Source organism: Psittacula echo (genome assembly GCF_963264785.1).
Source record: "Psittacula echo genome assembly, chromosome: 1".
Taxonomy (NCBI): Eukaryota; Metazoa; Chordata; class Aves; order Psittaciformes; family Psittacidae; genus Psittacula; species Psittacula echo.
Genome location: NC_137735.1, coordinates 103,008,695 through 103,032,051, shown reverse-complemented (window position 1 = coordinate 103,032,051; position 23,357 = coordinate 103,008,695). Strand labels below are relative to the sequence as shown.

The following is a 23,357-nucleotide window of genomic DNA, read 5'->3' as shown; positions in this document are numbered from 1 at the left end:
GCATCTTTCTTCTTAGTATTCCTATTGAATGGATTAGGTAGTTCCCTAGTGGCATACTGTAAGAATTTATTGTTTATAAAGTTCAGTAAATCCCTTTCTTATACATCTGCCCTTCCTATACATCCCGTAGAAGAGGCTCCACAGCTGCCTTTGATCTGCAAGCTCAGCTAGGTAGCAGGGTACCTACAATAACTGCTGAGATGCAAGTGATGTCATATAAGATTGTTTTGCCAATATTATGATGAAGGGTGAAGACTACATTTCGTCATGTGCTCTAAAATTCTAGTTGCTTTAAAGGATATCATTTGTAGTGGTGCTGTCACTATCTTTTTCAGTGCAAGCATTTTTGAGATTTTGTTCCGTGTTAAACAGCTCTCCATTGTACTCTCCATGCCAAATTTATTTAATCCCAAGCATTGTCAAACTACAAAAATGATACATAAATTAATACTGTGATACATGTCTTAGATTCAGCTACCAAATACGAATTAAAAGTAAAACCCCCAAATCACCTGGTCTTTGAATTCTTTTTATTGTTCCCAAAATGTCTTGTCATAGCTTTTTAAAAAATAAATCATATGTATCTTGTATCATGGTGTTATTACATTGTATAAAATGCATGGAATTATCCAGTTCACTGAGTACTATCAAGTAGCAAGAAACCGCTGGAAATCTAAAACAGCTCTGGCTTTATTCCAGTTTCCTTTGAATGATACTCTTGTGATCTCTTTGACTGCAACGACAACTTTTATTGCTGCAATTGTTGTGCTATAATAGAGCTACTTGAAAAAGAATCCGTAACTACAACATTTGACATCCTATGGGTTGAATTCATGAGATGCCCAGAGCCCGTACCTGATTTGTCCTTCCAGCAAACCACCTTTCCCCTGCCCCATGCTGCACTACTTGCAAGGGTGAGCTATGTGCAGGATATCCCTGCACCTTCCAGGTTACCAAGTCAGGTGTTGGGCACCAGCTCTTCATGGGCTGATATCAAGGTGGAGAGAGCTGTGTTTCAGCCTCCCCACTACCCCTCACACACAGGAAGAGACTGAGGGGAAGCAGCGACTGTTGCAGCTTGATGAGAAGGGATTGAGCTGAAGGGCAGCCATAGAACCAGCTTCTTCTCAGGGGCAAAAGCTGAACCTTCCCAGCCGTTACAAATCTCTTAACTTGACTGGTACCAACTCAGCAGGACAGATGGTGAGCAGTGTTTTCAGAGCTGTACATATGCTAAAATGGTTGTCTTTGTGTTTAGCGTTTACATGAATATTACATGAAGGTGACTGTTTTCAGGGTGGATACTAAGATACTGCTTCACTGATGATGAAATTTGCTTGGAACACCAGTGACTGGGTAAAATTGTGATGGAGATCTCAGTCTTCCTAAAGTCTAGTCTCCTTTTCTGGCCAGTAAGGTGTCTGAATTAAATGGTCACTATTGACAAAATTAGCTTTCCTGCTCTTTGTCCCACACGTGCCTCTCTCCCCGTTGGCTGAGAGGGTCTCATCTTGTGGAGAAGACCTTTTCCGAAGAACCCAAAGGACAGCAACACTGAAGAAAATGGACACCGTGCCCAACACCAAAGTCAGCCCCAGGTACACATACCTGAGAGAGAAATGATTGATCAGAGCCTATTTCAAAGGCAACATATGACTAGAAGGCATCGAGCACACATTCATATTTTCATGAGGAAAGGCTGAGCATGAAGCTCTCCAAGGAGGGTGATGACCATGGAGATGAGAGTTTGCCAGCTCACCCAGGTTAGGTATGGTGTGGTCTGTGGCCAAGAAAGTGTCTCAGGCATTGACTGACCTCCTCCACCCCAATGTGCTTCAGTGAGAATACCATATTCTTAAGGCAATTAATCCATTTTTCACTTGCGTCATAAACAGTACCAGCGATAACAAGACCATTTGATGGCATTTTTGCTTTACAGGCATAATGACAATAACAACAACAGCAGCAACAATAACATCATTATGTTTTATTAGCTGTGAGTCCCAGCTGAGCTTTTGTTCTTTTCTTCAAATTTTCAAAGCAAGATATACCCTCCCCTCATGTTTTTCTCCTGGATATGGGGGGAAGCGCAACCAGTTCTCCCATTTTCCTTTTACCATTGTTATTCCATTCTTCATTTCTGGTAATGCCTTTCACGAATGCAGTTCAGATAATTACTCTCCTCTAGCAATAAATTGATAAAGACAACACTGTGCTTAAGGCTCTAGATAAACCAAGCATGCTTTGTGGCAATCTTGCCTTCCTTTCGGAACATGAAGCAACGATGAGGCTCAATAGCTTTTTTACTTATTCACTTACATGTATGCACTCTCACAGCAGAGTTGTTCAAAAATGGGGGAAAAGTTAGCATAACTTGAAGTTTTAATATTTTTTGGGGTGAAAAATCAAGCAACTTAAATATACCTGGCTGATATTGAAATAAGACAATGCCCCCCTCCCTCCAAAGAGACTAAACAAAAAGAGAATGCTAAAATCTGAGCATTACTGTTGATATTGCTAGTCAGCTAGTCAGACTCTTTCATTTGGCAACAAATCTTTGACTCAGATTTTCTAAACAGAAATTATTCTACCAGTGCTAGATATAGATGTACTTAAAGAACACAAGTTAAAGAACTAATGGAGAAGAGCGGTTACCTGAGTGCTCTGGAGTCATAGAGTCTGCACGCTCCTCTTCCCCCGCATCTTTTGCTTCCCCATTTCAGGCAAGTGGTATCTATGGCCATTCCAAAATACACTGGGGCTGGAATTCCCGCTGGGTGTATTTAGCAAATAAATAGAGGGGAAAAGGTTACTTTCCAGGGTGATCAATTCAGATCTAGAAACATGTTCATGTAGAATATCAAACATATTTAAACAGCCATGACATTTCCACAGTTTGCTGGTTCGAGAAGTCGTGCCTCCTGTTACCCAGGAGCACACCACCCTTTCCTCGCTGTGGGGAATCAGGGTGGGGAGGAAACAGAGCTGAACATCAAAAAGCCTGTGGAAATCAACGGAAGGAGCTGGCCGTGGCTTGGCTTCCTTGCTCTGAAGGATTTCTAGGGGGGTGGGTAATTGGGAAAGGAGATACTTCTTTCTTGAGAGCAATGGAGCTTGTTCAGCTTGGGGGTGGTGGATGTCCTGTGTGTTGGTTGTGAGGGATGAGAAGGGAAAGAGGCAGTGTGGCTGAGAGCCTGCAGTGGGGCTACAAGTATTCTGCAAGTATCATGAGATGCTATTAAGGTAGGGGCAAACTTACTGCTTAAGGATGACAGAAAGGAAAAACCTTATGTCAGGTGCTAATGGGGACACTGTGGACTTTGTGCAACCTGGGGAGCCACCCATGGTTGCTGAAGAAAAGAAGTAAGCCTGGAGGGAAAATCCTGGCCTGCAAAGGTGTGAGAAAGAAGTCAACAACTTGTTTTGATGTCTTTTCATTTACCTCATCCAGCTCATCCACTTCTCTATTTAAATAAGTGACTTGCTTCTAGCTAATTACTGTGTCTTCTATGATTACCTTGACGATCTTAGAGTTTCAGTTTACTGGCATATCACGGTACTCTTGATTTTAGAAAAAACTTATAGGTGGCTCTACCACAAGGCTGTAGTGAACCCTGCCTTCAGATACGCCTGTACTTAGATTAATTCCCTTAGAAACTAATGAAAATAGGCCTGAAAAATTATCACCGATTCTGAGTCATAGCTGTTCTGTTATGCTTGTTGTTGAATAAGGAGAGACAAGAAGTAATTTTGGTGTTAGCTTCATAGTCCAAAGGATCACTTGGCACCTTTACAGACATTGTCCATGTGTATTTTTATTATACCTAAGACACAATTATATGATTGATGAAATATAAAACTGCTTCTTTTTCCTATTTTTTTTCTTAATCATGTAATATTAACTTGTCAGACATCATTCCTTCCAACAATGAAAGTTTAATTCTAGGGTAAAAAAGTAGTGAGGAGTATATTAAGGTATACCCAAGAGTACAACTGGACTTACCAAGCACTCTTATCGCCAGGGTATAGATACCAAGTGCAAATGATTTCAAGTGTGGTTTAATGCATCTAAAAAAAAAAAAAAAGTGTTAAAGAGAAATAAAGAATTGACTGTGGATAATTTGGACACAAATAGAAAGCAAGAGGAAGAAAAGAAATGTTACTTTTTCCTTCTTACTGACACTGACTTAACAGAATTACAGAAGTGTGTAAATAATGTGATAAAATCAGAACAGTATCTACAAATTCTGAACGTCACTATTCAGTATCATCTTTTCAGAATGTGGTGCATTTTCAGGTAATTTTTGCACTTAAGGTTACTAACGCAGGACAAGAAAATTGTTTGTGAAATCATGCATCATTGGATAGTCTTATTCAGTTAAACACTCTCTGAAATTGGGGTTTATGACCCAGGCTAGTACAAGGTATTTAGGCACTCAGTTTTCATTGCACTATATCAAGGATCATGATCTCATCTCCTGTAAAGGTAAATCCTTCAAGCTATTGTCTGACAGAACAGAACATTTGCCTTTGCACTTTTCTGAGCTTGGAGCAGGCATACAGCACAGGCATCAGTTCTGGCTCCAGAACATCCCTGCTCCAGCCTTAGTCGTTGTCCTGGCTCTTCTAGGAGGGTAGAGGTAGAAGGCAGGAGCACAGCTGCCTCTCATACATGTGCTAGCAGCAACGTGTTTAAGGAGCCACTCAAATCAGTATGATTCATCTGCTGCTAACCTCACCAGCTGCTCAAGCATGCTGTTTCACTCAGCATGTACCAGACTGCCAATTACAATAACTAAGCCAGCAAAAGCCTGAGTAGCATGTAAGTAGTTCTAGTCACACAGTTAGTTAAACTGGGACATGCTTGGTATGTGGGGTGAGTAATACAGGTATATCATTATGGTAATAGATGAAACTGCCTGTTGTCACATTCATTCTATCAATATAAAAAGAAAAAAAAATAAGGCTGAAATTCAGTGTTCGCTATGCAGAAACAGCAATTGGAGGTCCAGTACACATTCTTTGAACTCGGATGGACTCAGCTTCTGCAGAAATTCATGTAATTAAGAATACCTTTTAAAAAATAATCAAGACATTGTAGAACTAGTTCTATTTTTTTCCCCAACAGTGATGTTATATTATTTCCCAATTTGGTTGCCAGAACAGCATTAAGAACCCATATTGTAAATGCTATTTGGGTCATCTTCCCTTAATTTAGTGAAAATAGGAAAAGGACATGAAGGAAAATATGGAAAAGAACAACGAAGTAGCATGATCCAAAAGCTGCTGTGCGCATTGCATTTTGTAATTGGAGTACTTTATTCTCTATTGCCATGATGATGGATTATCATCATATAGTCTGTTCTATCATGGTTTATATGGGCACTGCCACCTTTGCAGGCATGAATGTAATATGATTTTGAGCTGGAAGAACAGTGTTTCACCCTTCTATCAGATACATGCCACGCAAGCAAGACTCAGCCTAGAAGTACTTTTAAACAAATGTGAGGGCATAGAAAGCAAAAACTGGAAAATAAAACCAATATTTATTGGAGTTTGGATATTTGGAGATTTGTTAAGTGTTCCATAGGATTCATATCCTAGAAATAATAAAATCTTCTCTTTCAGATGAAAAGAAGTATTTGACCATTTTTATTGTCTTTGCACTGAAACACATGTTCTTTGAGATCCTGAGTGAAAGCCAGACTTCTCAGAGTTCCTTTTCACTGCCTAATCACCTGCTATTAATAGGGTGTACTTGAATAACAGCTATCTGAATTGCGGGGTTTTTCTCCAAAACATCATGGCTTTCCTAAGTTTCTTGGCAATTTTAATTAGTCTTATAGCACTAAAAAGATGTTTCAGCAAATTACTCGGTCACTAGCCATAAGCATATTTCAATTAATTCAGTCATGTAAACCCTTGAAGTAAATGTCACTAGATCTTATAGGCTTTTAGGGATTTAGCTGTATTTGTGCTTCATGGCAAGTGCAATGATATCTGCTCATCTGAAAACATAAGCTTGTTTAAGTGCTGGAATCTTATTGGAGCTGACTAAATATTGAATAATTTAAAAAATAGATCATTGAAAAAAATAGTTAATGAAGTCTGAAACTTGACCTTGGGCCTGTTTGTTTTGAAAGAGCACTTTTTTTTCTTTCTGAGAACAGAAGCACATTCTCAGTTCAAGTGGGTTTTCAGGGAAAGTCAGTTAGTGATGGATTTCAGAAAAGCAAGTGTGAGCTTAAGGTGGAATTGTGCCCATAAGTTTTTCATCTAAACTTGCTTTATTGAGCTGCACATCAGATTTGGGTGCCTTCAATCCAGCAGAAAAACACATAACTTCTCAGTTTCAGTTAAATTGCTCTCAAAGCAGCATGATTTTTCAACAGAAATAAAAGCTCTGGAGTAGAACCAATAAAGCTGTTTTGCTGACTTCATATAACAAAATGTTTTAGTATCATTATTGAAAACCCCTCTAAGCTTTTCTAGATAAATCCATTAAGAATTAAGTCCCTTAAGAGCAAGTTCTTAGGGTTGATAAGTGTGGGTAACTGAGTGATTTAAGCTTATAGGTGTTCAACTATGAATGTCTCCTCCCAGACACTTCTGAAGTGGAGACAAAATGGAAAGCAGAAGCATGGCGATGACGGTTTCGAGGCCCTGTGTGGTATTATGTCAGTATATTTTCTACCATGTTTTATGGATAGAAAGGGACATCATGTGGAGGGTGAAAGGGAACGAAACTTCATCCCTGCATAGCCCTATGGCCATATTTATACAACAAAAAATCTCCCTTGTGTCAGAAGCCATCACAGAGGGCAACTTGTGGAAATCCTGAAGGCTTTGCTACAAGTTTCCAGCCTTTGAATCACCCTCCTGTTGGTGCATGGACAGTTTCAGTGGTGCATAAGATTTAGTAAAAATTGTCTAAAATGGATTATAACATGATTGTTTGTATTGTATTAGGGAGAAAGAGAGAGATGCCATGTGTTTTTGCAGTACTCAATGATAACTCTACAAGGTGGGTGGAGAAAGCTATGCAGCTTATATATCTTGAGGCATATACCTCACTGGCAATGTTTGTGGAGGGGATTGGAAAATGATCCTCACCTCAACCATTTCTGAAAGTCTCTCTGTGACAACTATTCTGGTTCAAGTACTGTGCTGGAACCAAAGCTAAAGTTACATTTCTTCATTTGGGTTTTTCCATATAGCCTATATTTAGCTAGTTCTAGCACTGGCTTTTTCCATGTGACATAAAGACACTGGCAATGACATGGAACCTGTTTCATAAAACTTCATTTGAAAACAAAGAGAATTTGGAGGTAAGAAAACTCAATAATAATAAAGATTAAATAAGCTGTATTTACTGTTGTTTTGTTTGAGAAGTGGAATGTACCCATCTGGAAATAATTTGGAGAGAGGAACTGAGAAAGGAAGCTTTCCAAAACAAAGCGGAGCAGCACTTAGAATCCAAAAATTGCAAGAAGCTGACAGAAATCCAGATTAATCGCTGGAAGTATTAAATTCCTTTTGCAGTTTCTAAAATTAGTTTCAAAGCTTCCACTTGGTGATGGACAAATAGTTCCAGCAGTTAAATACATATTGGAAAAATTCCTTGGGACAAGCATTTAATAAACCTGTGATTATTACAAAGAAAAGAAAAAAAAATCTCATGCTACATCTGTTTTTGTTTTGAAGAGAGACATCTGGGACAGAACAATTATATGGAATAATAAAATGGGCCAGAGGAGAAGAGTTCAGTGTATATAGAGGGCTTGAGTTAGATCACCTCTCTGTAACTGTGCACTGATATTCACAGCAAATGAGGAAAACTGGCTGCTTATAAGCATATATGTGCACAGACTGGCAGAGCTAATTTCCATTTCCATGGAGGCTGCTTAACACCATTCTGGTAATGTAAAAGGCATCAAGAGAAGTGGAATTTGATATAAATGATAATCAGGCCTCCTATATCATGTTTAAACCCAGAAAGGCATTGCTGGTAGAGGTAATCATAAGCACATTGTTGCTTCAATGGTAGAAAATTCATTGTCAAAGTATGAGGATGCTTTTCAATAGTAAAAGAATATTTTAAAAGCCACCCTGTGTAGCTCAAAATATTTCACAGCACTAGGGGAGAAGGGAGACCAAGTCACACATGTCAAAACACCTTGAAAACATTTGGCAATGCTGGCAGAAGTGAGGTCTTACCTTAGAAGCAGTATGTATCCAGGTGTGCCACCTACTGACAAAGTATATGAAGTGATAACCGATATTACTAGAAAATACAGAAACATTTTTGGACACTCATTTCCTTTTTGACATGGTCCCACCACAGCTGAGGAACTTTGTGAAGGTGATTCCAAGGTTCCCACACAGCTGCAGTTAAAAAATACCTGGAAGACAGCAGGCAAATATGCATGGTAACTCAAACAGCAGAGAAGTGGATGTTCAGGAATTACACATCATGCTTTTCTGGGTAGCCAAAAGTTTAAATCCAAACTGGAAAATGTTTTTCAAAAGGGAAAAACTTGTTCATTGAAGGAAACATTTAAAAAGAAAGTATCTATTGTTGATTAATGTATTTAGTGGGTATTTAAAATAGTTTAGGTAGCTAATAGCTAAAAACAAAACCAAAACAAACCTCCTAAATTATCTTCTTGGGATTTTTGCTGGGAACAGTAGTTAAGAAAGTTTTAAATGTGGGTGGCAGATTGCTAAAAAAACCTGAGGAATTTAAGGCTGAAAATGGCGTGCCCTACTCAATTTAATCCGCTATGATAGAACTGGTTGTATTAGGAAAACTACCACATCACATATGGAAAGAAAGTTTGTCTTACAGTATGTTTCCCACTGCCATTGGATGCCTGGCAACCAGCAAGACAAGCAGAAATATAGGTAACTCCATTTTCCCCGCAGATGGGGTCCCAGTCGTTCTTGGAACACGTGCAGCCCGAGTTGCACTCTGAATACAGGGCTTGCTCGTAATCAGTCATTTGTTTAGCTCTGGGGAAAAAGAGAAATTGCAAAGATGTTTCTAGCAGATGTGGAAGAAATCACTATCAAATCACGGGTTATGCTCTCTGCCAGGTACACCTGGCCAGACCTTCTGTTCATGGTCCATTAAGGTGTTGTCTCTACACATCCACGCAGTAGTGTAAATTCTTATTTCTTTGTTATGAAAAGGCTTTCACAATATCACACCTACTGTGACATAGTAGCTACCTTATTAAGGGGGACAGCTAACAATTTCTATTCATGCATTTTCACAGATTTTCTACGATTTTAGTTATCAGAGCCTTGATGCAGTTTTAACAAAACTGGACAAAAAGGTTTGCTTATTAAAGTGGCAAAGAGTGCAGTGAGTTACTCAGAGAAACAGTTGCTGTCGAAGTTATTTAGGAAATTATCAGAATTGGATTAATCCAGACTGAAGATCTGATACGTTGCCTGACACCTATCTATCAACTTCAGCCAGCTGCTGCTGAAGTCACCAGTTGAGCAGCTTCTGGGGCTGCTGTGGAGTCAGCACTGGAAACTCCTCTCCAAAAGTGAGCTTTACTGAGTAATAGCATGGGTAAAAGTGACCAGAAAGTACTAGCTTCAGGTATGCCTTACAGTTAACATCATGGTTAATTCATGGTAATCAATGAATCCTTAAGTTTTGGGTTCAAAGGCTATTAAATGCCATCGGTTGTTCAGCAGCACAGAGGCAAGCAACAATTAATTGTATCTCACCCTGAGATTCAGTCTCATCCTACTGAGTTCTTCACATTTCCAGAAATCTCTAGGCTAAAAGAATGGTCCCATGGCAATAACAATTAAAAAGTAATCAAAAAAAATAATTTGCACTTGTGGCATAAACCCCTCTGGGCTGAAGGCAACAATCAGCCTTGGGTTGCAATGATATGGGTTCTGACACAATGCCCACTGGAATAGATGGAGCAGCTTCCATCATTTTGAATCAAATTTCTGGGAAGCATATTTAGGTCAGTCATTCTCTTTTCAACAATATATACTTTGTGGAATAAAATGAGGAAGGAGTTGGGTTTGCAATAACACTTCATGCTGAAGCCTGTCTTTCTCAGCATACCCATGGTACGACACAGTCAGTCCAGCCACATCCGAGTTCTCACAGCCCATTGCAAATAATGAGAGGAGCAAAAGGTAACCAAAGAAAGACGATCCCAGGGAGAGTTTTGCAGCTCCTAAAACATTGATTCTCAATTTTTTCATGATCAGTCCTCCAGAGAATATGCCAAAAGCCACAGCAGGAATGTTGATGAGACCTGAAATCAAACAGTAAAATCTGCATTAACGAAAACCACGGCTCAGTGGACTATCCTCCTCAGCCACAAAAACAGCAGCAGCAACAAGATTAAACAACAAAATATGAAAGATGGGACATTTTATGTGTCCAGACTTGGATAGTTCCTAAGAAGGTATTGGAACTGCTTGTCAAAACTTGCTCCCAGTGAAATGTTTCTTTTCTAGTTCTTTGAAAGAGAGATTGTGCATAAGGTTTAGATAATGATCTTCTAATTTCTTAAACTAGGTAGTTTTCTCCACTGTTAGCTTGTCAATGGAGGGATCAATGTAGTGTTAATTCAAATACTTTTGGTGTTATTTCTCGCAAGATCTGCCCTGGGCACAGAGAAGTTACTGGGGTATCGTGCTGCTTAGGGCAGCCAAGACAGACACAGTCCCATTGCACAGTTTGAGACTTTGCTATAGACCTTACCTGTGTCCTTCACCCATATGACAACAGTAGGAGCAACAGAGGCCATGCTCTGGGGCTGTCCCACTCCATTTTTCCATGGCAGCTCTTTTCCTTTTCCACTGACATGAAGAGCCTGAACTGTTCATTGCTGGAGGGCAAATTCAGTTTTACCTATAGTGTTATAAAATCTGGAGCAAAACCTGCTTTTTCTGTTTTGATTCAGCCATGAAACCAATAATTCCCTAGAGAACTCTTTTAAGAGGGGGAAGAGGGCAGTGGTATGTCATTGCCTCCACGCCCAGGAGAGTTAGAGAATTTCTCTGGTGTTGGTTGTTGAAATGCTCCCTTAGGTGAATGTTACAACAGCAGAAAGATAGATATACGCCCATGGATACTCTTGTACCAGGGTTCAGGCAATCAAGTGAAAAAATATTGAAGGAAACATGTAAGACTGGGTGATCATTAAGCCTTCTTTACCGGGACAGCTTTGCTTAAAGCAGTGTCCATATTGATAGACATGGACAACAGAACGAGAAAAATCTCATTCACTACATGCAAAAAAGATGTAAATAGAGACCACTGTAAATGATACCGCTCGGACAAGCAACGTGTAGTTTTCTGGATTTCCTTGAACTGAAAATGATTTTCCCAGCTTTACCAGCTGGTTCCAGCACATCAAATTTCCCCTTGTGAAGGGCTGTGTATATGGTCTGCAGCTTTTCATTCATGCTGACACCTAGTGGTGCTGAGTACCAAAGCATAGATGCAATAGCAGATGAAGTTTCAGAAGTTTGTTCAGGGGACTGGAAGTATTACAACATGATTTCAAATGACTTGGTATAAAACACCAGCCTATGACATTACAGTCTAATCTGCCTACTAGAAGAGCACTGAGATCTGTTTTGAGCCAGTGTTTGATTCACCTCTACACATGTTGAAAAATAGCAGTTAGAAGATATGTTAGTAGGTATGTTTGATGTTAGAAAAAGCCTAATTGCATTTGGCAAACCCAGGAGTCAGTATCTTGGCTAACTACATGAGACCAGTTCTGTTACTGATGAGGTTCAGGAAGCTTCACTAAGGCAGCATTTTTCACTGTACACATACACAAAAATTGTACTTCAGGGGATTTAGAAGCAGCATCTGAAATGTAGCATATGTAAATTATGAGTCACTATATAACAAGTTTCCTTTTTTGCTTGTAAAACAATAGTGGGATTGGAACTGGAAGCTGTGTGATGCACTGGAGAGTACTCATACTCTGCCAGCCTATTCCTATACTGTCCTGCTCATTCCAGGGGTTTGGACTACATGACCTCTGAAGGTCCCTTCCAAACCAAACTGTTCTATGATTTTATGTCTCGCTTTTATTCATGCCTTTGTCTCACAGCCTTACAGATAACTCCATTGCCTGACGCTGGCGTAAGGGTTGGGAGGTGAGGGGAAGTGTGTATATTTAGGGAAAATCATACAGGCACAGGAGCCATTTTACTTTCTTGCACATTCCTTGGGTTGTGACTGTTGAAAAATACCTTCTTATGACCTCCACTGATTTTTTTAATAGTGCTTCAAACTTCTCTGACAATTCTGCTATTTATCAGCAAGATGGTGCTAGAAATTGTTAAAAAAAAAAAAAAAAAAAAAAAAAGAAAAGAAAAGAAAGGAAGAAATAGGAAAACATATAGGGAATGGGAAATACACATTGTTAGTTCTAGTAAGCCCCAGCTTTCTTAGCAAGGGTGGATTTGGGGAGAAAGAAAATGATTCAGCCAGGATCCTTCCCTAGCCAAGACATCTCACATCCTCTATTGGATATAGTCCTTATGCTTTCTGAAATCAGATGGATCTTAATCCTCACTCAATTTGCACATGCCTGAAAGTTTAGCTCCAGAAAATCTTTAAATACAATGACAAGTACTATACTGAATGTAGGAATTGTTTTCTGGATTTTCTCTGGCCGTTGACTATGCTTGAAGATTTCTCCTTGCTTTGAGGAGTTTTGTGCCAGGAAATTCCAGCTTTTGTCTTTAAGGAATTAACATAGCACAAAGGATCCATACAGCTTTTCTGCATATATACTAGTTGCTGTGCAACTAATGCTGCTCTAAATCAAGGCAATTTCCTCTATATTGGACAAATGTAAACCTCTTTGCTGTCTAATGCTATTGAATCCCTGGACCTCAGGAGCTGAGCCCAAGTCTTCATGCAGGTTAAGCAACTAAGCAGTCAAGTTCATCATCCTGAAGACATCTACAAAAGTGGCCACATTGGTATCAAAAGGCAGAAGCAGTCTCTATGGGAAAGCTTGAAAGGTGAACTTCACAACAGAGAAAGGCTCTTAGGTAAAGTTAGGGCAGAAATACCTATTTTTCCTTCACCAGCATCACACTGAGATAATGTTTGGGTTTTAATGCATGTACTGTGTGATCACTGATATGAATTTGACTTCCTTTTATTTAACACCAACCTCCTCAGAAAGTAAGAAACCACTGGCAATACCACAGCTACTTTATGATCAGTCCTTTACCACTGAGCTGATCTTCATTTAATTGAAATAAATGAGAAGGGAACAGGCCTATCTGATGACAAATTTATGTAAAGTATTTTAAAACTAATTATCTTTTCAATTATTCTTTTGTGCTGTGCATACATTATTTTTCAAATTTCCAGTAAGATAAGAAATAAGGCATCAAATCACATAATCTTACACAGGTAAACTCAGAGCTAACTAGTGCTAAAGCAGAAATGAAATAACTTGCTTCCTATGAGCTATTACTTAAAGCCAGACAAGAAAGGAGAAGAAATAAACATAGCCTGAAAAACCCTCAAATTTTCTTATAGATATGTATATGCCATTCCTAAAATGTCTATTTTTAAGACATCAAGAAGTAGATATTACATTACCTATGACAAAATTAGTTTTTGAAGATGTTTGTGCATACTGCTGTTCAATATACTTTGGCTTATATGTCACCATGCCAATTAAAGAATTGAACTGAATGATACTTGCACACAAATACAGAATGTAAACTGGATTCCCAAAGAGGTTCTTCAGTGATGGCAAGAAGTCTGCAAAACACAACAGCAGAAATTACAACCAGGCTGAAGAAAGAGCAACTGCTGTGAATATTGCTTTGCAACATGTTTGCACCTTTCAAAGAAGGACTGCAGAACATTTCAGAGGAAATCTATGAAGTTCCATGATGCTCCTAAGAGCTCCTCCATTTCTGGATGGGGGAACAGCAGAGCAAAATATTAAGCATCAATGTCCTGGAAGACATACCTTGTTCTATGTATCTTCTTTTGATCTGGTTTAATACAATGATCCTTAAGGTCCTTCCCAACCTGGTAATCTATAATTCTATGATAAACCAGGACTGATTTGTTTTCTATGTGTCCTCAACATTTTTTAGCATAATCTTGAGGCAGAGAGTTCTCAGCACAGCTGTCACTAAGCCCATACATACTGAGCTACAGATTCAAGCACTGAGGGAAAATACTTTTGGTGGAGCCAAAGAAATGCAATTATGCAAAACCAGCTTGTATCTAAATCCAGATAGCTTCCTAAATACTCTATCTAGTCTGTGACCATCTTTATTCTGATCAGACATTGTGTGTGTGTTTTTGTAATGAATGATCTTAAAGAAAAAGGTTTAGCAAAACCTGAGATTTTGTTGACCCCCCTTCTGAAACAGTCAATATCTGTGACTGAAGTTTTTTGAAGAGTTGCATGGTATTTGCTGCACCAGTAGCGTAATTTTACAAATCTCATATGGAGAAATTCTGTATGCAAGAGCAGCTCCCACAATGAGCAATGAAAAGACCGTTTTTGTGCGTACTAGTTAGGTGGAGAGTGATACCTGAAGGAAAATAGTGATTCTGAGGCCATTAAGATATGGCCTCAGAAAGCATAAGGTTTTAAGGCACAAATCTAGTGACAGAAAGACTCAACAGTCACAAAATAAACTCCAGTTACTTGCCTTCTGCCATCTCAGCAATCTTCACTTGTTGCTGATAAGATTTTTGATTGTCCTTGTTATCCTCAGTGATGAATTCTGACTGCTCGGAAGAGGTACTGGAGTCCTTCCTGCCCTCTGGTTTCGGGAGGTGCTTGGGCAGAAACCAGAAAGGGATGCCAGCCAGAACACTAATCATACCTGCTATTAAGTAGCCCAGCCACCAGGCTCCCACCCACTGCACATCCTTGTGAGTTATTGTTACACTGTCTAGAGAAAGACAAAAAAGGAAAAACATATAAATGTTTTTTGAGATTGTTTGCTGATACCAAGGCAAGTGATTTTGAAGGGACTTACTCCAGAGGAGTCCATCCCCACCTTGCCAGGTTTAGCTGTGCTGTGTGTCTATCAGTGTTAAAGGAGCAACTTCGGGAAGGCAATAAGGACTTGCTGATTCCTGTGACACAGCAGCAGCTTTCCCCTGCCACAATAGGGTCCCCAGCCATGACACTCATGTGTCCCCAGAGAGGCTGCAAGGGTATACATGAAGCAGTCCAGGTGGCCACACACTTGCTCCCAGCCAAGCTGTTATGCATAGAAGTGCCAGAGAAAAATGGGGTGGAAGTTTTCTCAGGAGGAGGACAATCAGGAGTCCTGTACCCATTGCAAGACTGCTTTTCTAGGAAATGACACTACTACAGAATGCACACAAGAGCTCTCGGCAGGCTCCTAAGCCTCAGTCTGGCCTCCTGCTGGTGACATGGGTTAGTGGTGCACTTGGCAGTCCTGGGGTAATGGTTGGACTTGATGTTCTTAAAGGTCTTTTCTAACCCAGCTGACTCTATGATTCTGTGGTTCCTGCTGTCCCCCCAGAGACTCCTCACCAGGGCATCTCCTGGGAGGCACCAGCCACAGATCTGCTGGGACTGAGGAAGCGTCAGGCCTCCTACTTCCTCCACACCCATCTTTCTTGCTAGCCTTTTCTATGTGGGGCATTGCATTGCTGTTGTCCCTTTCTATTTCATTGAGTGCCTGCTTCATCTCTGCTAGCCCCTTAAGCCTGGAAGATAATTCAATAGCTCTTGGCCTAAAACAGGCATTTTGGAGCCTGACTGAATTTTTAAACCCAGAGTTTTCTGACTTACCCAGATTTACAAAGCCAATGTCAACATAAAGTTTGGCACACAGGGATCCTAGAAGAAAGCCAAATATTGGCCCTATAATTGCAACTGTCTGTACGCAGCCTGCAATAGAAAACAGGCGACTGTTACACACCTGGGTTAAAAAAAGCACTAGGTCTTGCTGCACCTAACAGTAAAGTATGACATGTCATGGCTAACAAATGATAGTCTTAAAATACTGAGCCAACCTTTTTCTCTCTGACACGCTAGTTATATCAGTTTTTCAAGAAGAAAAGGCCGACAATAAAATTTCCCCCACTATACTGACACTTCAACTTTTTTTGTTGTCATCCAATTAAAGAATGAAATTCTGCTCAAAGGAAAAAATAAGTCAGGGAACTTAATGGACTAACTCATTAGCATCACCAATCTAGAATTGCTAGAAACAATTTAGCTGACTAGATTAAAGTAACCAGAAAGCAAATGACAGTTATTTAAGTTACTGATCACTTTAAGTGATGGTGGGCCCTGAACAGGCTGAAAAAACCACTTTGCTTTGGTACCCAATATTAACGTGTTTCAGTACACCTTCAGCCAAACCTTCTGAGTATTTTGAACTTTCAAAATTGATCTGGAGATCTGGGAAGATTAAATCTTTTACAAAGAGGACCTGAGTTTTTGCCTTTTGCCAGGATGCAAACTTGTCAAGAAAAGATGCTGATGGGGAAGGAGTTCTTGGTAATATTTCACGCAAATGTGCAGAGGTCTTCAGACAACAAACACAACAAAAAACCAGTGATACCAACTTTTGAAAGCCCTGGTATTTAAAGCCTTATTGTTTATAATCCTACCTGAAGCTGGAGGGAATGTTTTGAGTGCCTGCCAAAATGCTATTTTAAGTGCTCAAGAGTACATGTTTTTTATCACTTTCCAGAGAACTGAATGTGCACAGAGGCTCAGCAGTCCACCTCTAGAAGAATTAGGAAGATTAGGGTAACAGCAGGAACCTAGGGTCAAATTCTTTCCTCAAATTAAGTTAATGGAACTGTGTTGGTACAATTAAAGGGGAACTTGGTCCCTTGAGTGTACGAGACTGTTAAATAAACTTTAATATTGGAAATTATGTAAACCAAACAATCAGGGCAAATTAATTCAGTAACACTCATTCTGTTATTCAGAATGACTCAGGTTCCTCTGGTGAAAAATCCATTAGGAAAAAAATATTTATTTTACCAATGTATAAGGCAGCATTTTCTTCAATGGTGTAGTCATCAATGTATGTAATTCCCAAAGGCTGGATAGGAGTTTCACCTATTCCACGCAAAAGATTTCCCAGTAAAACATAGATCCACATGGAAGAGCCTCCTTTTTCACATCCTGGGTACATCACAAGAGAGACAACATGATATGTTTTTCTTAACAGTGTGACACTGAATGCACAGGACTTCTAAGATACTTCTAATGTGGGAAAACCAGTATGAAAACTGTGAAAAATGTTTTGTGAGGTGTATGGATGGCAACTTTAACCCAATCGGCTTGAGGAAGAGACACTTTTAGCATGAACTGCTTCATTCAAAGATACTAGAAATTGGCTAGTTTTATAAATTTATCATCACATCCCACTTTAGAAACCTTTTTCACTTCTTTCTAACCAGAACTGGGATCTCCTAATGGAAATATTTGGGAAACATTGAAGATGACAGGCTCCTTGCCCACGAGGAGCTCAAAGCACCCAGATGGTAGACAGCTCTCTGGTATGCAAAAAGGGGTCATGGGCAGGGAGAGAAACAAGAAGTGGGATTTGCAGGTTGTGAGACCCAAGCAGCTCTTTCCAGTGGGCTGAGGATCTAAAGGCATATTTCCTGGCTGAGGGAAAACCATGACTTTCCAAGGTCGCCATGGGAGATTGGTGTTTCTGCAAGCCACAAAGCTGCAGAAAATTGCTGGAGGAGACAGCAAGGCTGGAGGAAAGGCTGCAGCCTGAAAAGAAAAACTCTTGGCAGTGGTCAGTGGGAGGTATATATTTATTTTTAATAGTTTGCCTCAACCAGTGGGTCTGGATTTTCTGTGGAAAAGATTCATCTTATTCCTTTTTCTTTTTTTTGTGTTCAAATAAACTACTGAATAAGAGTTTGTGAGCCTTTTGATACATTCTAGTATGTTTATCATGATATTTGACACAGATCATTCTCACCTGCATTTATTTTTGCTTGAGTTTTTTCCAAGGTGGGGAGCAGAGTTTGGCTTTTATCCTGCAGACATGGAGAGATGCTCACAGTCGAATTGATGGTGGAAGGGAATCTTTCATACTCATATCTGTTTATAAACCAAAGTTGTTTTTTACTGTCCCAATTTATGAGAAAAAGCAAACAGATGTGTTATGACCATGGAAGATAGGCATTTAAATGAAAATTTTATCTGCATCCGGTGTTGACAATGATGGTTTACAGGCAGTAAATGGAGCTCAGTTTATACTGTGTTAGTACATGAAAATTGTTCCTTTGATTCTCTTTGTGTCACAGTGATGCATTTCAGTTTAACAGGCACTTTGGTCTGCTATGATGAATGAAACTGAGAGTTTACCAGACAGTGGGTGTATTCTCTGGCTTGTGTTTGAAACTCAGATTGTCTTCCTGAGTTTAGTCATGACTTCATCACTGAAGTCTCAATAATTCTTAAACTTTGTCAAAATGTGGCCAATCAAGATCAGAGACTAATAAAATGATAATGTGATTACAGCTGAGCACGTATGTTAAATTATTTGCTGTACAGTAATTAGTCTTTTCACAAAAAAATGTCGCATAACCACATCCACATATGCCTATTTCTACGGACATCTTTACAATCAGTGCCTAAATGTTTTAGTGAGCTGACATTCAGTGTGCATAGCCCAGTTGGAAAATGCCAATCACTGCACTTACCGTCCCATGAAGAACTGGGGCATCGCAATTAGGAATGTTCCAGCTGACATAATTAAGCAGCCTGCTCCAATTATTCTTGGCCTGTGAAGCTTCGCTCCAAAGTAGCTTACAAGAATTATGATTAGGAGGTTCCCTTTGAGAGTACAAAAGGAAAACTGAGTTTTATGGCTTGTTGGTAGGAGATTCCCTAAAATAATAATTCTTGGTGAATGGTACAGGCAGTGATCTCAGGGGAGAGGGCTGATTGCATGAGATTGGTGTTTCTTCCTATTTCCAGGCTTTCTTACAAGAGTCCAATGTCTTCCATGATAAGAAAACCATAAACTTTTGGATAATCTGCTAGAAATGAGGAGGACTATGCCAGCTGAAAAGAATAGGTAGCCAGGAAAACAGGAAAAGAGGGACTCAAACAGAACTTTATACACTTAGGCTAACATTTAATTCCTGTGAATACCACAGTCTACTGTACACCCATGAGATAAATTCAGTAAACTGAAATTGTAAGAGACAATGTCATTCTGGAAACATTAGTGCAAGAAGGAAAGGGATGGACTGGACAAAACCAGATTACAGTTAGAGGTTTGTACCCTTCCTCCTTAATAAATCAAGAAGGGCAAACACTTGTGGGGGAGGTGGATTTCTGACAAAAGGTGAGAGAAAGTGGGAATCTGTGCAGGTAAATTCTTATTCAACAGCCCAAATTTCTACTAGTGTTATTTGCCAGACATAGGCTTATCACAGTATAAAATATTTATAACTATGTCAAACTGTTGCTTGTATAAGCAACCCTATCCTATCCAAAATGATCATATTGGCAGTCATGCTGATCTTTACTAGGTGAATCTTGCTCAGTTTTAATGGTTCAAGGAGATTCGTACAACTGTTTTTCATAACAAATTTCATCACTCTTTTTTTTCTTTTTCTTTTTTTTTTTTTTACATGTCGTACAGCACATACCAATTTCAAAACTGCCATCAATAATGCCAACCAAAGAGGAAGGGATATCAAATCTTCTTTCTATTTGTGTTATAGTACTTTTTAGATAACTTCCTGACAGTGCTTTAGCAAAATAAACAAAAGACAATGCTCCAAGAAATACCTGTGGAAGAAATTGACAGTGATTAAAATCAGGCAGTACAGAAAGCTTTACTTTATGAATTATTTTTAAACAAGTTTTACAATCCGAACTCTTCTTTTCCCGACTAACCACATCAATATTTTTCCTGCTTTTTAAGAATATAAGATTATTATTTTGTCCCGTTCTTATAAGCAATGGTGATATAAACTGAACTTGCTGTCAGCCACTGCATATTTCAGGTAGATGTCAAAAATATTGATGCTTTGAAGGACAGACATGTAACACCCACCTTATATCTTTAAGGAGGAGGTACCTTACACAATAACAATAAGGGCACATGTTAAGTGCGGCTCAGTGGGGAGGTGGCATTTTCTGGCGTTTTTTAATATATGCTTTTACAGTCAGCTGGACTTTAGAGTCCTGTTCCGGTAAGCTGTTCCCACTGAAGGCCAGGGTGACCAGGAGGGAGAAGTCACTGCCTCCTGTTACAAGAGTCCATGAGTTGACCAATGACCTGCTAAGAAATCCTCTTCTAGGCTCATCCTTTCCCCACCAGATCTCTTGCAAGCTCTAATATGTACATTTTCTTTTGAGTGCCCCCTGCATTTTGCTGAGGGAGAACCTTCTCTCATCCTCTTTTTTGCAGAGGTGTTTTATGTTAGTCTGAATCAGGAGTGGGCTTTGGAAATGAAACTCCCCAATCTCTTCACTGTGCTTTGGTCATACTGCAAATATGCAGACTGAATCCCTTTTACACAAAATAAAACTGGAAGATGTGTTCCAGAAGGGCATTATGTTCATCTCAACAGTTAACGGCTCTTCAGTCTCTGGGACAAGACTAGAGCTGGAATGCATACAGTGGGAGAGCAAGGTCCTGCAGAGCTATTGTCTGATTTGGCCACCACCAAATGCAGCCTTTCTGAGTTTATAAGCTCCAGAGATACTCAGTTGTGCAACTGGTCATGAAAATCACGACATTGCTTTTTTACCTTCAGATACAGATTGTATCGACTGAATATCTAGGGATGCTTTTTGTAAAAAGTTAAAAAAACCCAACCCCATACCCTAAACCAGAAATTTAAAGACACAGTAATATTTCATATTAAAAGAGTCCTAGATCCTTGTCCTACTCCTTAGGCCTTCTCTCTGAGCAATCATACTTCCCAGTAAGCAGGTGCTCTAAAGTGATGTACTCGCCTCCAATGCAATACTTACAACGCCTCATTTGACAAGGCACATAGGCAATAACACTAGCAGTACTGTTGAACGTAAATTTTTGTGTCAAGGTTCAAATGTATCTCTGTGTCACATTCAACAGACTTTACTTTATCCAGTGCTGGCTATTCCTCCTTCAGAAAGACTTGTGGGTAAATAGTATCTGATTCTTATTTCTTCCAGTGAGGTCTCCCAAAGAGCTCTCTAGTAGAAATACCGCCATGGTATTTTACATTTTCTGTGTGTTTATGCCCTTAGATTTTAAATAACAATGTGAAAGCAAATATAATTTTTCACAGGAGAATCATGTAGGTCAAACTAGAACTTCAACCACCTCAGTCTCTCTTTGGCACAAGTTTTCCTACTGAGTTTGCAGTTGTCCCAGGAGGGAGATGGAGGCTGTACAGCTGTGGAAAAGTGTTCCTCGTTTAGAGCTGGGACTGAAAGGAGCACATGATTTCACATTAGTTTTTGGTTCGCCAGTAGCTGCAATTGAATATTTCACCACATCTTTCTGGTTAATAAAGGAAATTTTAACACATAAGAAGGCTGATATCTGGGGACCTCATTTCTAGGCCTTTACAGGATTAAACAAAAGCAAGGAGAATATTCAGGAATCAAAATATTATTATCAAAGTATTATTTTTTAGAGCCCAGAAGACTACCATGTCTACAAGCTTAAAAAAGCAATCTGCATTAACAGCTGCCTGTGATACCTGTCTGCCAATGCTCTGTTCTTAAGGTCAGGAAAATAGGGTGTTGCAATAAGGAGGATGTAATGGCATTTGAGGAAGATCCTTGAAGATCTCATAACACACAAGCCTCAACCACCATGTTATATTTGAACATTGCCAAATGCTAGGCAAATACAGATCTGAAGCAGACGTTTTTGGAGACTTAGAAAAATGTTTAATAATTTCGTAGTGACTCAGCAAGATACAATCAGAACAGAAAAAAGGATAGCTCACAGCAAAGAAAAAAAAAAAAAAAGAAAGGAAAAAAAAAAAGGCTTTCTAAGTCCCTACTGGAATAGTCAAAACCTTTTACTCTACCTTTATACCTCCACAATACGACTGTTTTTCCTTGGATGAGGAAGATTCAGATTTGAATGAAGATCGGTCAACAAGCAGGATTGTGTTTGAGAAAAGCTGAGTATTTTCTTTTGATGAAATCTCCATGATGATATCCCTGCCTCTAGAGCAGAAAACAGAAAAAAATATAAAAGGGCATCCTAATAGCTCAGCCTCAAAAGCTCATCATGTGACAGCAACACCCTGCTGTACTGTTTTCCCTACAACAGCAATTATCAAACTTTACAACAGAATCTGACAAGTGCATTGGATGTTTAATTATGGAAATATGCAATGCACTTGCCTATAATAATGAAGATTAAATCATACTCAGCAAGCAGTCATCATCTTCATTCTCTAGCTATCGTCAATGTGATTTCATTGAACATTTAACCAAGCATTACCGGCAGACTAAATGGGTCTTGTTAACATTTTAAACAACATTTCTGGAGCCTCTATGTAAGTTCACATTTCTAGATGTGACGATGTCTGCAGAGATTCCTCAGAGCTAATCTCTCAACTTCCCATATATCTGGGACGTTAAGTAATTAGATCAAAGGAAATCTAGCCCTGTTAATGAGGGGCTTGAATTGGTTTAGGTTGAAACCTTAGCACTAATCGTCTGATGTTAGATAATGAGTTACACAAGAATAAAGAGGTTTAGTTCCCTTTACCATTTTACATAAAGCCTTAGGGCTCAGTAGGCAATTGTTACAGGAAAAATGTGAATTTTCTTCTTTGCAGGTAAATACAAAGAAGTAAAGAAAACCTAAATACTGTACTTTGAGAACAGAAGATATCAGTAATTCTTAAATCTCTACTTACATACTGCAGTACTTTGTTCTTAATTTCAATCTCTAAATCAGATCTGAAAATATTTATGAAATCAGCTTCTGTGTTCACTGTTAAGCAGCACTATGTTTTATAGAACTGCTGTCTGAAACTAGAAGTTCCTATTCTTTTATGTTTGTCTACAGACGCAGATCTTACGTAAATAGAAAACATATGTTTTCATGCATATGTGCATATATACATATATGTACATGTGTTTTCGTGGCTTCCCAAGGGTTTGCACAGTAGGTACTTGTGTTGCCAGAAATGTAAGTGAAAATAACAGAAGTATATCTAGATTTGCTCATGTGAATACTTGCCCAGGTTATGGTCATATATAGACAAGGCAAAACCACTGTGGCCGTAGTACAAACATTTTGACTGAGTTCTCTCCATCACATCAGATAAGTAAGAGCTACTGACTACATATAAGAAATAT

General features: G+C 39.2%; 1 protein-coding gene across 1 annotated transcript; it reads right to left on the bottom strand.

Moving 5' to 3' along the window:
* Positions 1–1,385: 1,385 nt before the first annotated feature.
* LOC308224456 (solute carrier organic anion transporter family member 1C1-like) lies at positions 1,386–22,404 on the bottom strand (the record flags this gene model as incomplete). The annotated part of the gene is made up of 14 exons (XM_080624393.1): positions 22,070–22,404; positions 19,682–19,823; positions 18,725–18,857; positions 17,998–18,119; positions 17,037–17,180; positions 15,828–15,926; positions 14,707–14,952; positions 13,631–13,795; positions 10,100–10,295; positions 8,847–9,012; positions 8,218–8,402; positions 4,004–4,068; positions 2,656–2,773; positions 1,386–1,608 (listed from the first exon to the last, which is right to left on the bottom strand). The coding sequence occupies exons 1-14, from the start codon at positions 22,193–22,195 to the stop codon at positions 1,386–1,388; spliced, it is 2,130 nt and encodes a 709-aa protein (XP_080480519.1). The 5' UTR covers positions 22,196–22,404.
* Between the last annotated feature and the right edge of the window lie 953 nt (positions 22,405–23,357).